We start from the raw sequence: 15960 nt of genomic DNA, 5'->3' as shown, positions 1-15960 counted from the left end.
AAGCTATTGTCTGTGTCGTTAGTTGATTCTAGCCTGCATTCTGTTCAGAAGTTTGCAGTTGCAGACAACCCTAGAGGATAATGATGCAATCATGTATGAATAATTGAAACAACTTTCAAAATTATAGAATGTGTCATTCACACTCTCAATCAATCCAATGAGTTTTACTTATGGGGGAATGTAAGTGTTCCTTTATGTCCAAACCATCACTAGATGGCATTAGAGGACCCCAGATTTGGTCCAGCGTAAACCAAAACAGCCTCAGAGCAAATCACTGTTGTGTTTATTCTCTGGAACACAGGGGCAGAGGTCAGCCTATCTCCTCTATTTTCCATCCCCAGACATCACAGACTGTTAAGTAGCATACATACACAGAGAAAAACAAACAGCAGGCAGAAATATATCTGGAAAACATCATGTGATGTGCAGGCCCTCAATGTGAGACAGTTTAATCATCATTAAGCTCTATGATGTGCAGCTAAAACTCCATTAAACAAAATACTCTGTGAATTTCAAACAAACAATGTCTCATCATACTTTCTGCTTGTATATTACATATTACTTTGCTGTGCAATGCTTTTCCATGATACTGTATGCACGAATATGTCTCCTCATAAGACCAGCAAGTACATTACCATGATGTTGTACGTAAGAATATACTGAGTGTACAAAACATTAAGAACACCTTCCTAATATTGAGTTGCACCCCCTTTTGCCCTTAGAACAACCTCAATTCGTCGGGCATGGACTCTACAATGTGTCGAAAGCGTTCCACAGGGATGCTGGACCATGTTGACTCCAATGCTTCCCACAGTTGTGTCAAGTTGGCTGGATGTCCTTTGGGTGGTGGACCATTCTTGATACACACGGGAAACTGTTGAGCGTGAAAAACCCAGCAGCGTTGCAGTTCTTAACACACTCAAACCGGTGCGCCTGGGACCTACTACCATACCCCATTCAAAGGCACTTAAATATTTTATCTTGCCAATTCACCCTCTGAATGGCACACATACACAGTCCATGTCTCATTTGTCTCAAGGTTTAAAAATCCTTCTTTAACCTGTCTCCTCCCCTTCATCTACACTGATTGAAGTGGAAGGTGACATCAATAAGGGATCATAGCTTTCACCTGGATTCACCTGGTCAGTCTATGTCAAGCATGGAAAGAGCAGGTGTTCCTAATGCTTTATACTCTCAGTGTATGTCTCATCATAAGACCAGCAAGTGCATTACAGATGACTTTGCTGCGCACATGCTTTTCCCATAATACTGTATGCAAGAATATGTGATGTTTGTTTCCACCAACCTAAAGTACTATTTGTCTCTGTACCAAACTGCTCCTGGTTATAATTTACAGAGTGCCTAAGAGCACAAAGAGAAAAACCCAGGGACCCAAGACACAGTGATGGGCTAAGCAATCCTGTTGCTTGGCAACAACTCTATACTTCAATCATAAGTTAGCCTGAGTTATTTCAGGCTCAGTGGCACAGAATATAACAAGTGAGTTTTGATATCATTCTGGAGTGAGAGAGAGAAAAAAAATTGAAAAAAAGTTATTGATTTATATTTGCATCTGCTTGGTCAGGGAGAAAAGAATTGGAGGAAGTAGTCTTCCGAGTAGCCTACCAACCCGTTCTAGGACCCATGCACTTTTCAAGTTACATTCAGGAATGCAGCTCAAATTGCTCCATTGAAACCATGAATTTTGAACATGAATACGACTGCCAGTTCAGAGCATGTTCCTGAGCTGTTTCAAGAACAATGCCTACTGCATTCCCTCACATTCCCCTGCATGCTTTATTGGTTGACCTGTCAGTCATTCTCACTGAGGCCTGTTTAAGAGCTGACCCTTGATCAGGATCTCAACCTCCCCAACACCTCGGTCGCCAAGGCAACGCCACCCCTCCAGAGAGTAGGAGCTGGGAGTGGATCTGTGTTAACTGGCTATTAGCCAGCTGGGGTTTGTGTTTGTCCATACCTCATCATCACTTGATTTGATTTGAATTCCTGTTTTTAGCTATGTGCTTCACCATGAGGACCAGCACAAACCTCCTGGAGTATTTTGAAGTCAATACTGTATATACGACACATTTCTGCATGTGTAACACGTACCATGAAAACTTCATTCTGAGGAGAAGTTCACCATGCAGTTCGACAGTTATGTTTGCTAGTCACTTGAACTTTGCAGGAATGCCATTGATAAAATATGATCTCATATCTCGACACACTTCCATGGGATATTTAATTTCGAAGGCAAATATTACTCCTGAAATACTTGCAAAGCAAACTCACAGATTCCCCTCTTATAACCCAGAGGATGGCCCTCTAATTTTCTCAGTTGGTCTCCAGTCTGTATCTACTATTGACATCCCTCACATGGCGGACCCTCGGCCTACAGCTGTAAAAAGGGGCCATTTAGTCAGGCCCTGTTCCGTATTTCCCACGGCTACTAGAGTTATATAAAGGTTAGTCTCTAAGTGTGTGGGCAGGCATTGCTCCTCGTCATCATACTGCTGACTAGTATAAAAGCTAGGGGAACAGTGGGAACAGTGGGGCTGGGGGCCTGGAGCTCTGGGTGGTCCCTGGCATTGTGGATCCTGTCTGCCAGGGGTGGCAGTGACATTGTCAGTCACATCTCTGCGACATGCAGGCCAGGTTTTTCTGACCCCCACGACAATCTACTTTTTGACTTGATTTCTGCCAAACTACCAGACAGACAGCTGTGGCTTGTTTATTTTCACAGGCCCCTGGCCACCTCTCTGTCATTTATTCAAGCCATGTGATTTTGGAGTGATGAGTAAATCGACTTGAGCCTTCAGTTGGTGTTCTATCTCTCTTGACCATTTGGTGAGGATCCAGCACGGTGACATTGTTGATGTTGATGGTCATAGAGGACAGTTATGCACATTGATATTAACAGGTCAGAGGTCATACCCTGATGTTTAACTTGTTAAGTATTTAACATCTAACACATGTAATTGGTTCACTTTTAGATACAACACCACAGACTAACTTGTCTGTAACCATAAAATCATGTTGGGTATGAGGTAATTCTGTTGTGTGCATATTCCTGGGCTCCTGGTGGTGGAGGGATCTCTGTGCTCCAGAGGGAAGGCTTTCCTTTGTGTGGTGTAACAGATCTCACCTCACAGTGGGTCCCTGGGGCTCCAGCTACACCGCACACACACAGAGCTCCCTGAGTCACAGGGCGGTACCCTCACACACACATAAAGAGTGCTTTGTGCCCCAACTCCTGGAGCTGTCAACCAACACCAGAGTTCTTCCTCACGTAGACTGAACTGAACATGATTGTTCAGGAGCGCTCAGCTCGGCTGCCCGGTTGGGGACAGACTGTTCTGCTGCTTACTCCTACGCATATACAGTACAGTACACATCCATACTGAATCATACCTGAGCATGTCCCAGTTAGTCATAACAGATTACATTGACATTGAGTGTGATTTATCTGGATGGGTTGGGGTGTATTTTAGGAGGCTTGGTAAGAACCTCACACGTCCTCCTCCGCGTCTGACCCTGGATGAGTACATATTTTACCAGTGAAATCTACCTGCCCACTCATTCACTTATACAGTCTGAAAGAGAGATGGCCTGAGGGGATAACAATACCTAAATTGTCACGCCCTGGCTCTGGGGACTCTTTAATGTTGAGCCAGGGTGTGTAGGTTCTATGTTATAGTTTTCTATGTTTTGTTCTAGATCGTTGTATTTCTATGTTGGCCAGGGTGGTTCCCAATCAGAGGCAGCTGATTCTCGTTGTCTCTGATTGGGAACCATACTTAGGCAGCCTGTTGGCACTTTTGTTTTGTGGGATCTTGTTCCGGAAGGTTTGTGTATTTAACCTAGGACTTCACGTATCGTTTATTGTTTTGGTTCGTTGTGTGTACACTAATAAAAGTATGTACGCCTATCACGCTGCGCCTTGGTCCGCTTCATCATGTGTCAACGATCGTGACATAAATTACCTACTTCCAGTTCATGCAATCCTGCCCAATGCAATGCCTATCCATTACACAGAACAACCAAACGACAGAAGTAAATACATTTAGGTGAGAATTTGTTTTATTGAACCAGTTATATTAAGGTGGTCTCTGCCACTGAACCTGTCCTTGGAACCATCCCAACACTCTAGTCCAGCGGGTCAGTTTGTATGCTTTTTATCTCAACTCTGTGCTGACCGTCATTTTCTGCCCTGGCCCTGATAAACACTTTCCCAATCCATGTTAGCTCTAGGCTCTGTTCTGTCACAACCAACCGCTCCTGAATTCCAGGCCTGCTGACTGACCAACCTCCGGCCTTCACAGCCTTTGTTCTGGACTTCAGAGGGGGAATACCTCAAAATCAAAAGCAGCACATTTCCTATTCAATAATGATTCTGTTCACAACTTTAAAAGCAAAGTCAGGCAATTCAGTTTGTATGACAAATATAAACCTCTCTACTCTCAAAATAGCATGAATTGTGTATGCTGATGGTATTCTCTGTACACTTGACAGAGAATCATGGCATTGTTGCCATGGCACCCTTATGGCAGCCTAGGCTGATCGCTCTGCTATTTTCATTGTAATTTATTGTTTTAAGTGTTTTTTTTATGTGCATTTTTCTTGAATAAACTTTTGTTTTTGTGTAGCTAATCAAGTATTGATAATATTTATCAAATAATTTTTTGCCTCATTGTTGAAATCAGACAAAAAAAATGCCTTTCTGTCATCAACAAAGTAAAGCTAGCTGATTGTTTTCTTTGCATGGTCCTAAAGCATACCGTTGCCTCGTTTTATATCACATTCCAATGCTAAAACTGGGGTGGACAAAAATAAAATGTCAGAATGTGCATCCCCAGTGAAAGTTGCACCCCTGCTTGACGGAAACGTGGCACAGAAATTGAGATTTCTACCTACTCCATCTGGCTATAAATATCTGGAAAAGGCCCTTGCACATTGCATGGGTGGTGGTCTTGCTGTTTTCCACAAATAATGTTTTGACCTGAAAATGTTTCCTGTCCCTGCTGGCTTATCATTTGAGTGCATAGTTTTTCAAATTAAGGGCGTTTTCAGATATGGAATTTGGCTCCCTAGTTTGGTTTCCTGGAGCGTTTGTGAGAATTCTACAAATAACCTTTTCAGGAGGTGATTTGCGAGACGCACATTCTACATGACATTAGCAAAGTACCTACTGGGTAAAAACTGGTTGAATCAACGTTGTTTCCATGTAATTTCAACAAAAATAATGAAATGTGATGATGTTGAATCAATGTGGAAAACTGATTGGTTTTTTAATAAATAATTAACGTAAAGGGAATTTTGTTTTTTCACCTAATATTTTGTTGATTTCATGTTGAATTCACGTTAGTTGACAACTCAACCAAATGTAAACAAAAACTAGACGTTGAAATGACGTTGTAGCTCGTTTACAACGGGCAAAAAGTTACCTGGTCCTCTAGTCCTGGATCTTGGACCCGCTACTCACTCAGGTCCTGAATTCGTTTCAGACAGGGTTAGTTTGCATTTCACACATGCTTTATAGCACGGATTAAGGTACCAAACGCTTTAAGATCCGAATCATACAGAGATACTGTATGTGAAAGCGCCCTAAGTCTCCCAATCCCCTCAGTGTGATACTAATCTATCGCCCCCCTAAAACCAACACCGTCTCTTTTACTACAGAGTTTTCTGAGCTGATCACCTCTCTGTGTCCTACCCTCTCCAATGTTGTTATCCTAGTTGATTTCAACATTCACATTGATTCAACAAAATGTTCCTCTGCCACTGACTTCCTGAAGCTGCTTGACTGTCTTAACCTGGTACAGCATACCAACAACTCCACACACAATCGTGGACATACTCTAGACCTCATCATCTCTGGAGAAGTCTGGAGATGTGACAATGTCTGTGAGTACTCCTGCACTTCAGCGCAGCCCAAGCACACTATTCAATTAAGAAACATCAAGTCCCTTGACACGTCCGTCTTCCAGGGGTCTGTTTGCCCTGGCCTACAAGTTGACTGTCATGAGTCCACCCCTGATGAGATGGTTGACCTGTATAATAGCACTCTAAGGAACAACTTAAACAGCAATGCCCCTGAAAAAACATGTAAAGTATTCTTCCAACGGTCCTTCCCATGGTTTGCAGAGGAGCTGCGCAGAATGAAGACCCATGGCCGCAAGCTAGAGCATCTGTGGAGAAGTTCTGGCCTAACTGTCCACCTACTGGCCTGTAAAGACCACCAGGCTTGTTATTTCAAAGCAATAAAAGAAGCCTGCTTCTACTCTGCTATGATTGACAATGACCGAAGAAATCCCAGGACCTTGTTTTCCATCATCAGTCATCTCCTCCACCCTACAGACTCTGGCCCTCTCACAGCAACTACTGAACAATGCAACAGATTTGCTGAGTTCTTCAAAGCTAAAATCAACACCATCCGAAAGAACATTGTATCCTCCAACCCTAACCTCACTCTGGCTCCTACCCCACCACCCATATCTGCTCATCCTCTATGTGACTTTGGTTCCACCTGCTGCTGTGTTAGAACTCATCTAAAACATGAAAACTACCAGTGACCCCCTCGACCCTATTCCAACATCACTGTTCAAAACATGAAAACTACCAGTGACCCCCTTGACCCTATTCCAACATCACTGTTCAAAACATGAAAACTACCAGTGACCCCCTCGACCCTATTCCAACATCACTGTTCAAAACATGAAAACTACCAGTGACCCCCTCGACCCTATTCCAACATCACTGTTCAAAACATGAAAACTACCAGTGACCCCCTCGACCCTATTCCAACATCACTGTTCAAAACATTTAAACTACCAGTGACCCCCTCGACCCTATTCCAACATCACTGTTCAAAACATGAAAACTACCAGTGACCCCTCGACCCTATTCCAACATCACTGTTCAAAACATGAAAACTACCAGTGACCCCTCGACCCTATTCCAACATCACTGTTCAAAACATGAAAACTACCAGTGACCCCCTCGACCCTATTCCAACATCACTGTTCAAAACATGAAAACTACCAGTGACCCCTCGACCCTATTCCAACATCACTGTTCAAAACATGAAAACTACCAGTGACCCCCTCGACCCTATTCCAACATCACTGTTCAAAACATGAAAACTACCAGTGACCCCCTCGACCCTATTCCAACATCACTGTTCAAAACATTTAAACTACCAGTGACCCCCTCGACCCTATTCCAACATCACTGTTCAAAACATGAAAACTACCAGTGACCCCTCGACCCTATTCCAATATCACTGTTCAAAACATGAAAACTACCAGTGACCCCCTCGACCCTATTCCAACATCACTGTTCAAAACATGTAAACTACCAGTGACACCCTCGACCCTATTCCAACATCACTGTTCAAAACATGCTCAGCCGCTCTCATCCAGTTTGTAACCAACCTGTTTGAACAAGTCCCTCCACACTGGGCAGGTGCCATCACAATTCAAAATTGCTACCATCACCCCCTTGCTCAAGAAACCATCCCTTGACCCAGACCTCCTCTCAATCTACAGGCCTATTTCCAACCTCTCATTTCTATCTAAAATCCTGGAGAAGATAGTGGGCAATTCAACTTCACTCACACCTCAGCACTAACCAGCTTTATGAGGCTATCCAGTCTGGCTTCAGGCCATTGCACAGTACTGACACAGCATTGGTGAAGGTTGTAAATGACCTGCACATGGCTGCAGATACAGGATCCCCCACCATCTTGATTATCCTGGACCTCAGTGCTGCTTTCGACAGAGTAGATCACACCATTCTACTGCAGCGCCTCAAGAGCCATCTGTGGGACTGCTCTAAACTGGTTTACCTCCTACCTCTCTAACCGCAAGCAGTACGTCACCATCAGAGGAGTCCACCATAAACTACGGTGTCCCACAAGGGTCAGTGCTAGGACCCTTTCTCTTCCTACTCTACATGCTCCCACTTGGCCAGATCTTCAGACAGCACAGTGTCCAATTTCACTACGCAGACGACACACAGGTTTACATTAAAACCAATTCTGACACAACTCCTGCTCTGTCAACCTTGTCCAACTGTCTGGAAGAGGTCAAATATTAGATGCAGAACAACTTCCTCCAACTCAACAGCAGCAAGACAGAGGCAATGCTGATAGGCACCCCACAGCAGATCACCAACTGCTTCAGCATCTGCCCTGCCATAGATGGCCACATCATTCCCCTCTCCTCAGTCATCACCAACCTGGGTGTGAAATTCGACCCTGCTTTCTCCTTCAATGTCCACATTAGTCACGTCTGTAAAACGTAATTCTTTCACCTGAAGAACATCTCCCGCCTAAGACCCTGTCTCATTACTTCTGATGCAGAAAAACTTATCCATGCATTCATTTTCTCCAGAATTGATTATGGGAATGCAGTACCTGGGGGCATGCCTGCACACTCATTCAAAACAGTGCTGCAAGGATTCTGACACAAACAAAAAGTCTGCCCACATCACCCCTATCCTTGCTGCCTGTCCCTCAAAGAATTCACTTTAAAATTCTCCTTCTGTTCTACAAAGCCCTAAATGGGGTAGGACCATCCTATCTACTCTCCCCCTATGAACCTCCACGCACCCTATGGTCAAGCCAAGCCAAAATGCTTCATGCACCCAGGACCCAGCTCCAGACAATGGAAGACTGTGCCTTGTCCTCTCACGCACCGTGCCTTGTCCTCTCACGCACCGTGCCTTGTCCTCTCACGCACCGTGCCTTGTCCTCTCACGCACCGTGCCTTGTCCTCTCACGCACCGTGCCTTGTCCTCTCACGCACCGTGCCTTGTCCTCTCACGCACCGTGCCTTGTCCTCTCACGCACCGTGCCTTGTCCTCTCACGCACCGTGCCTTGTCCTCTCACGCACCGTGCCTTGTCCTCTCACGCACCGTGCCTTGTCCTCTCACGCACCGTGTCTTGTCCTCTCACGCACCATGCCTTTGGAACTCCCTTCCTTACAATCTCAGGGCTCTTCAGACTGTTGGGGCTTTTAAAGCAGGCCATTTTTATCAACTGGCCTACCCTTCTTCCTAAACTTTGACTGTTGCTTTTATGATATGGCTATATATATATATATAAGTATTTGAGCATGACATGACCCATATGAAGTAATACAGTGAGGTCCAAAAGTATTGGGACAGTGATCTTTTTGTGGTTGTTTTGGCTCTGTACTCCAATAATTTGGATTTTAAATTATACAATGACTATGAGGTCACGATTCATTCAGGATTATCCGTAATCATGGTAGCAACCACATTAATGTAGAAGTGTTTGGAAACATATTCTATTCTTATTTACAATAAAAGTGACTCCAAAATTACACAAGACATTATTTACCATTAATTTCTATTGGGCACAAAATAATGTGAAAATTAATAAAAACAAACAGCAAATGCATCCAACAAATGTGTGGAGTCACAAGCTTGATGTAGTCATTGTGTGCTATGAATATGGGACCAAATACTTAACTTTTGACTACTTCAATAGACATACAGTATAAGTGAATTTGTCCCAATATTTTTGGTCCCCTAAAATGGGGGGACTATGTACAAAAAGTGTTGTAATTTCTAAATGGTTCACCCGATATGGATGAAAATACCCTCAAATTAAAGCTGACAGTCGGCACTTTAACCTCATAGTCATTGTATTATTTTTATTTTATCTTTTATTTTATGTACTTTGACATTTTTCTTGTTTAATGAAAAGTGCTTTACAAATGTAATATGGTATTATTATTACTTTTCTATAAACATCTAATCATGAGCATGACATGACCCATATGAAGTAATACAAGTCATCTCAGAGAATCTCATGCTGCAATCACAGCAAATAGTGAATAAACAGTTTTGATTTCAAAGTATCTGATTATGTGCTTATTTCTGACCTAATGTGATGCCAAAAGATCAATGATAAATTGTCAAGTGGGAGCACAGACACACACTTAACAACCTCAGAGACTGTCATAAAGAAAAATATACCAAACACCACTTCTTTGGAAACCAAATCTCCACAGGCCCAATGTGCGACTGTGTGGTGTTTGTACAGTGTACTTGAGGTGGCTCCTCCAGGCTTGTGGTTATTGTGAGGTATTATAGAGCTGGGGGATTCACACACTTAAGAGTTTAAGAGGAGCATTACAGTAATCATCCTACTTTACGCTCCAATTGGCACAAATGTAGTCCAACAGGACATTCATTTAAGCATCCGTCTTGGTCAAATTATACCCATAATCATTAAATCCTCTCACTTGTACAACAGGAAACCGCCGGGGGGTGTCTTCTTGCTCATCTAGACAGCCTGCTAATTTGATTCAGTTTATAATCCCTGTAGTGTTATTTAAACCTGATTATAGACAGAAAACAAAGGGGACATGAGCAGAAACAGACCCGGAGCAGATTGTCTGAGTGTGTGTTACATGCTTCTTTCTCTTGTTTTAAGATTCAAAACCAAAACTTGTTGGGTGAGTTGATGGTGAACCCTAACTCATCATAACTAAAACTTAGCAACCAGGACAAGCCCAGTAGTGTGGGTCTAGCGCTGTAAGTATTAAGCGTCTCAGAATAAGAGTGCTGATTTAGGATCAGTTTTGCCTTATAGATCACAATGAATATCATCACATGGGCAAAAGGGAAAACGATCCTAGATCAACAATCCTAGTCTGAGATCCGTGATACATACGGCCCCTGATTCCAGTAAAGTGCAGATGGACTGTTTACTTCCAGAGCCAACAATACCCCAGAGACTTCCCTATCAGTGATGACTGTCAGGACCAGAGCTATCATACTGTACATACCACGGTAGGGGCTGTTCTCTGAGGGATCCTCCATCACATGACTTGCTGGAGAGACTTGCGTGCGGGAATGTAATTATACACAATTACAGTAGCTCTGATCTGAGGATATATTTCTAGAACAAACATCTCTGAGTACACAGATGTAACTGGAAGGCATGAACAACAGCATGGGACTTTCATCCAGAGCTGGGATTTTTCATCTTTGTAAGCATCCATCTTCTCCACAGGGAGACATGGGAAAGACAGTTGTCCATATTACTCCCAAATTTAGGCTAAATCATTCCCATATCATTCCCAAGTTTACCACATTTCATTGTTGATTTATGTCCAATGGCAGCACTTTACATTACAGCATGCAATAAAATGGTAATAACATGGTAATAGTATGGTAACAAGGTATTTGTGTTCTAGTTCAACAAAGTGCCATCATTTGGATAGAAATGGTCATATGACTTCACATACAACAAAAAAGACAACATCATTTGGTTTAAGTTAGCTACAAAACCACTTTATTTAAAAAGCAGATTATATAATCTACAGTTAAATGATACGTCCCGATTTTTAATACATTAAATAACTTTAGACTTTTTCATGTTTAGATAAATAAATCTAGTTTCCTTTTTTATGAACCATCTAAGTAATCAAACACTTATACAAAAGCGATACAAAAGTGATGTGACAGAGGTGTCATAATGTGCTTATTGAAAACTACTGGTAGGAGACAGAAAAGGCTTCACTTTCAGAGTGATTTCTGACAGAGGATGAAAGAAAAACGAGCCTCTTTATGTACAGGTATGGGGAAACTAGCTGTGTGCTATGCAATAGAAATGGAATAGAAGTAGTATTTTTAAAAAGAGGTGTATTAAGACATCCTTAAAATGGATCAACTCTTGTCAAGTTTAAACATTTGCTGCTTTAATGAAAAATGATTTGAGATTGATATGAATGAGTGGGTCTTATTGTACTATTCAAACTACAGTTCAGAAAATGCCATAGCCTCATTCTTCAAGTATATTACACATTCCTTGACTAGGAGTCTCATCATACTATGCTGAGATTCAGTTTATCTACCATCAAAGGGAATTTCCCAGCAAAAACATGTACTCTAGGGATACATATTATTTTTCGCTTTTGCAAATAAATGTACAACTGGGAGCAGAGAAAGAAAATAAACAACAGTTTGCCAAACATACACTAATAATTACATTCGAAAGAATCTCATCGAAGGATACATCAGAAAGCACATAATGCCTGTGCGGGCCCCTCCTCTCTGTAATCTCTACGTCAGCCTCCTTGTCTGTTAGATTCAGTAGTATGAGAGAACAGTACCTCTGACTAGGCTACTGTGAGCAGATACTGGGTAGGCCTGAGCCAGAGCCTTATCCATTCTTTCAGTTGGAGAGAGATTGAGAGTGCATGGGTCGTTTTGTGAAGCTGGATGGCCATTGTCCTGCTCACTCAACAAGGTACATGCACCATGGCACTGCCACTAGTGCACACACACACTCACACTTCTATACACACTGAGTATACCAAACATTAGGAACACCTTCCTAATATTGAGTTGCACCCACTTTTGCCCTCAGAACAGCCTCAATTCGTCAGGGCATGGACTCTACAAGGTGTCAAAAGCGTTCCACAGGGTTGCTGGCCAATGTTGACCCAAATGCTTCCCACAGTTGTGCCAAGTTGGCTGAATGTCCTTTGGGTGGTGGACTATTCTTGATACACACAGGAAACTGTTGAGTGTGAAAAACCCAGCAGCGTTGCAGTTCTTGACACAAACCGGTGCACCTGACACCTACTACCATACCCCGTTCAAAGGCACTTCAATGTTTTGTCTTGGCCATTCACCCTCTGAATGGCACACATACACAATCCATGTCTCAATTGTCTCAAGGCTTAAAAATCATTCTTTAACCTGTCTCCTCCCCTTCATCTACACTGATTGAAGTGGATTTAACAAGTGACATCACCTGGATTCACCTGGTCAGTCTATGTCATGGAAAGAGCAGTTCTTAATGTTTTGTACACTCAGTGTCTATAGACCAACAGACTAACACACACACAGAGACACACACAACGGCACAACCAGCGAGGGAAAACACGGGGGATGGATTCCCCAGAGACACGGGTTGGACCAGCAACTCCCACAACCAACCAGACAATCTGATCAACCAGTAGGTATGACACAGTAACGTGTGCATGAGGAGGATATGTGGGGACTCTCGATGGTCAGACACTCACTCACTCAGTGCTACCATATGGGTCAAATAACCAGTGTGTGGAACTGTACATGTTAATTAAGAGCCAGTGTCACTAACAGGTCTGTGGATCGCATGACCAAGCAGACCGACAACACAGAGGCCTCTAGGACCTGAAACAACGGACTAATACCCTTCAGAGGACTGTTAAGACTGTTACAGCTCGTTTCGCCTCCGATTCCATTTGCTAATAATAATGCAGCAAAAAAAGAGACTACGCTTCTAGAATCTTGCGGAAAATGTCTGCAAAATATATAGGCATGTATAAAAGACAATCTATGTGCTTCAAACTTTTTTTCTCGTTATATAATCGTTAAGACACTGCTTGTGAATCTCTCGAGGTCACGTCTTCTAAGACTGCTAAGTGGAATGAGTGCCAGCCCAGGCTAGCGCTGTGGCTACTGGCTACTGACAGGGCATGCTGTGCCACGAACATCCGCTTTGCCAAGGAGCACTGGAGCAAGGGGATGGTACAGGGGAGTGTGTCACAGAGTCACATGAAGGCTCTCGGTTGTTGCTGGTAGACTCTGTACCCTTGCATAGCCAAAAGGAGCCGTAGCTAGCTGGACTGTGGCACTGTCACTGGCACCGTGCGGTGAGGTTTCTCAGTGGAAGGCCACTCTGAAGGCACAGCATGTCCAACCCTCTAACCCTGCCAGACAGTGCTGGAATGTTATGTAGCAGCCTGTTTCACGGCCTCCCAGCCTCCTGGCAGAGATGATGTCCAGCTCTCTCTCTCTCATGGACAGAGGAGCAGTAAATGCATCATGGCACACGGCTTCAGCGCAAAGGAATGAAGAAAACAGAAGGAGAGGAAAAAAGAGAGCGATAGAGAGAGGGATAGAGAGAGAGTGGCCTCCTCCCTCCATCCAGGCCAGGCCCCACTGTGATGAATGTGCAGGGGTCACGGTGCTGACGTCAGCCAGGGCCTCTGGGTGGGCTGGGGCCTCAGCCCGCTTCACTGTTCACAGACCAAAAGGAGGAAAGAGGGAGAAAAAAACTGATGGAAGAGAGAGAGAGAGGGACGTGGACTCTCTCCCAGCCCGGTCTTGTGACTTGTCCATGGCCTCGTATCTATCTCCTCTCCCCAGGGCACGGCCGGCCAGTAGAGAGCGAAGACTCCCAGGATCTCTCTGTTCTGTTCTGTCATGCAAGAAGAGGTTCCGAAGTTCCGGGATTCCGTGGGCGGGGGATTCCTTCTTCTTTCTGCTATGTTGTCTCAAGTCACCTGGGAGGCGGGTCAGCGGTGGCTTGGGGTTGGCTGGGGTTGGATCCTCGCCGCCCCTGCTCTCTCACAGCTCAGTGACGTGTAGTGGGTAGCTGGGGGGCGGGTGGGCGGGCACCGGGACCTTGAGCCTGCGGATGTGGCAGCCGTGACAGAGCAGGTGGCCCTCCAGGGGGTAACAGCGGTGACCCTCCTCGTCGTTTAGCTGGAGGCCACAGTCCTACAACACAGAGGGAGAGAGATAGACTCAGTGAAACTGCTGTGGCTGAACATTTGTGAAGGAAAATATTATATACACACATCCAATGTCTTTGGGCAGGTGCTAGATATCAAAACTATCCAGACTATCTATTTCAACAAGGAACTTTCAATACACATATTTCAGATATTTAATGTACTTCTTATTTTATTTATTTTTTTACCCCTTTTTCTCCCCAATTGGTAGTTACAGTCTTGTCCCATAGCTGCAACTCCCGTACGGACTCAGGAGAGGCGAAGGTCGAGAGCCATGCGTCCTTCCGAAACACGACCCTGCCAAGCTGCACTGCTTCTTGACACACTGCTCGCGTAACCCGGAAGCCAGCCGCACCAATGTGTCGGAGGAAACACCGTACAACTGGCGACCGTGTCAGCATGCATGCGCCCGGCCCGCCACAGGAGTCGCTAGAGCGCGATGGGACAAGGACATCCCGGACAGCCAAACCCTCCCCTAACGACGCTGGGCCAATTGTGCGCCGCCTCATGGGTCTCCCGGTAACGACACAGCCCGGAATTGAACCCGGGAGGCATTTACTGTACTTTTACCTTTGATACCTCTCCACTGATATGAGAGGCCGCCGATGGGTATTCCTGTCAAGTTTACATATGGGCTCTTTACCATTTCTTAAATATGTAATATTTAAGACTTTAGACCCCTGTGATGACTATCAACCCCACAGAGCCTGCTGAATGATTACCTATTGTCTACATAATACCTTTATCACTCACCTAGATGGGATATGAGCTATTCCCTGGAATGTGTGATAATAAAATGAGTCAACCAGCTTTTGCCATTAAACATGGAATTCTTGATCAAACTCACACACACTTACAATCACACACATTCTTTGAGCCCTGGTTACAATGACTCACACTTTACACAGCTATCATTAAACTGTTGTGTTGGCTGACTTGACTTGATTACTTTGATTACACTGAGGTTTGTAGATAACATGGGATGATTTCCTGTCTGAGCGGTCTGTCAGAGTGCTGAGATTCCAGGGTAGTTAAACAACAACCCCTGGTCAGATGTCCAGCTGAGTCCAACGCTATGAGCCCTACCCTCTGCTCTCCCACCTCCCACAGCTCAACTCTGGAATGTGCCTGGACAACGAGTCACCACATTGGTTTGCCCCTCACTGAGCTTTAGTTTGTGTGTGTAGTGCACACACTCACAGAGATCCAGAAACATACACCCACACTGCCATAGCATTTACACTAAAATTGACAGACGTTTAATGATCATACCCAATGTGCTGGCTCCGTTCAATACATAAATAAGACAGGCTAGTAATGACGTTGTCTTACCTCGCAGTGATAGCACTCCACATGGTAGTCCTTGTCCATGGACACCACCCGGATGGTCTCCTCAGAGCCCTGTCAGGAAGCACA

At 44.2% G+C, this 15960-nt stretch overlaps 1 protein-coding gene across 1 annotated transcript in view; it reads right to left on the bottom strand.

The window, feature by feature from the left end:
* Positions 1 to 11305: 11305 nt before the first annotated feature.
* The window catches only part of LOC311127332 (Wilms tumor protein 1-interacting protein homolog), a 34303-nt gene continuing 29648 nt past the window's right edge, over positions 11306 to 15960 (bottom strand). The window contains exons 7-8 of the mRNA XM_084159152.1: positions 15877 to 15945; positions 11306 to 14530 (exon numbers count right to left, since the gene is read on the bottom strand). Of these exons, the coding sequence (XP_084015278.1) occupies positions 14378 to 14530; positions 15877 to 15945 (222 nt within the window). The 3' untranslated portion in view covers positions 11306 to 14377. The remainder of the gene's footprint in view (positions 14531 to 15876; positions 15946 to 15960) is intronic.

The sequence above is a fragment of the Coregonus lavaretus genome (assembly GCF_964263955.1).
Source record: "Coregonus lavaretus genome assembly, chromosome: 4".
NCBI lineage: Eukaryota > Metazoa > Chordata > Actinopteri > Salmoniformes > Salmonidae > Coregonus > Coregonus lavaretus.
This window is presented reverse-complemented; position numbering and strand designations above follow the sequence as displayed.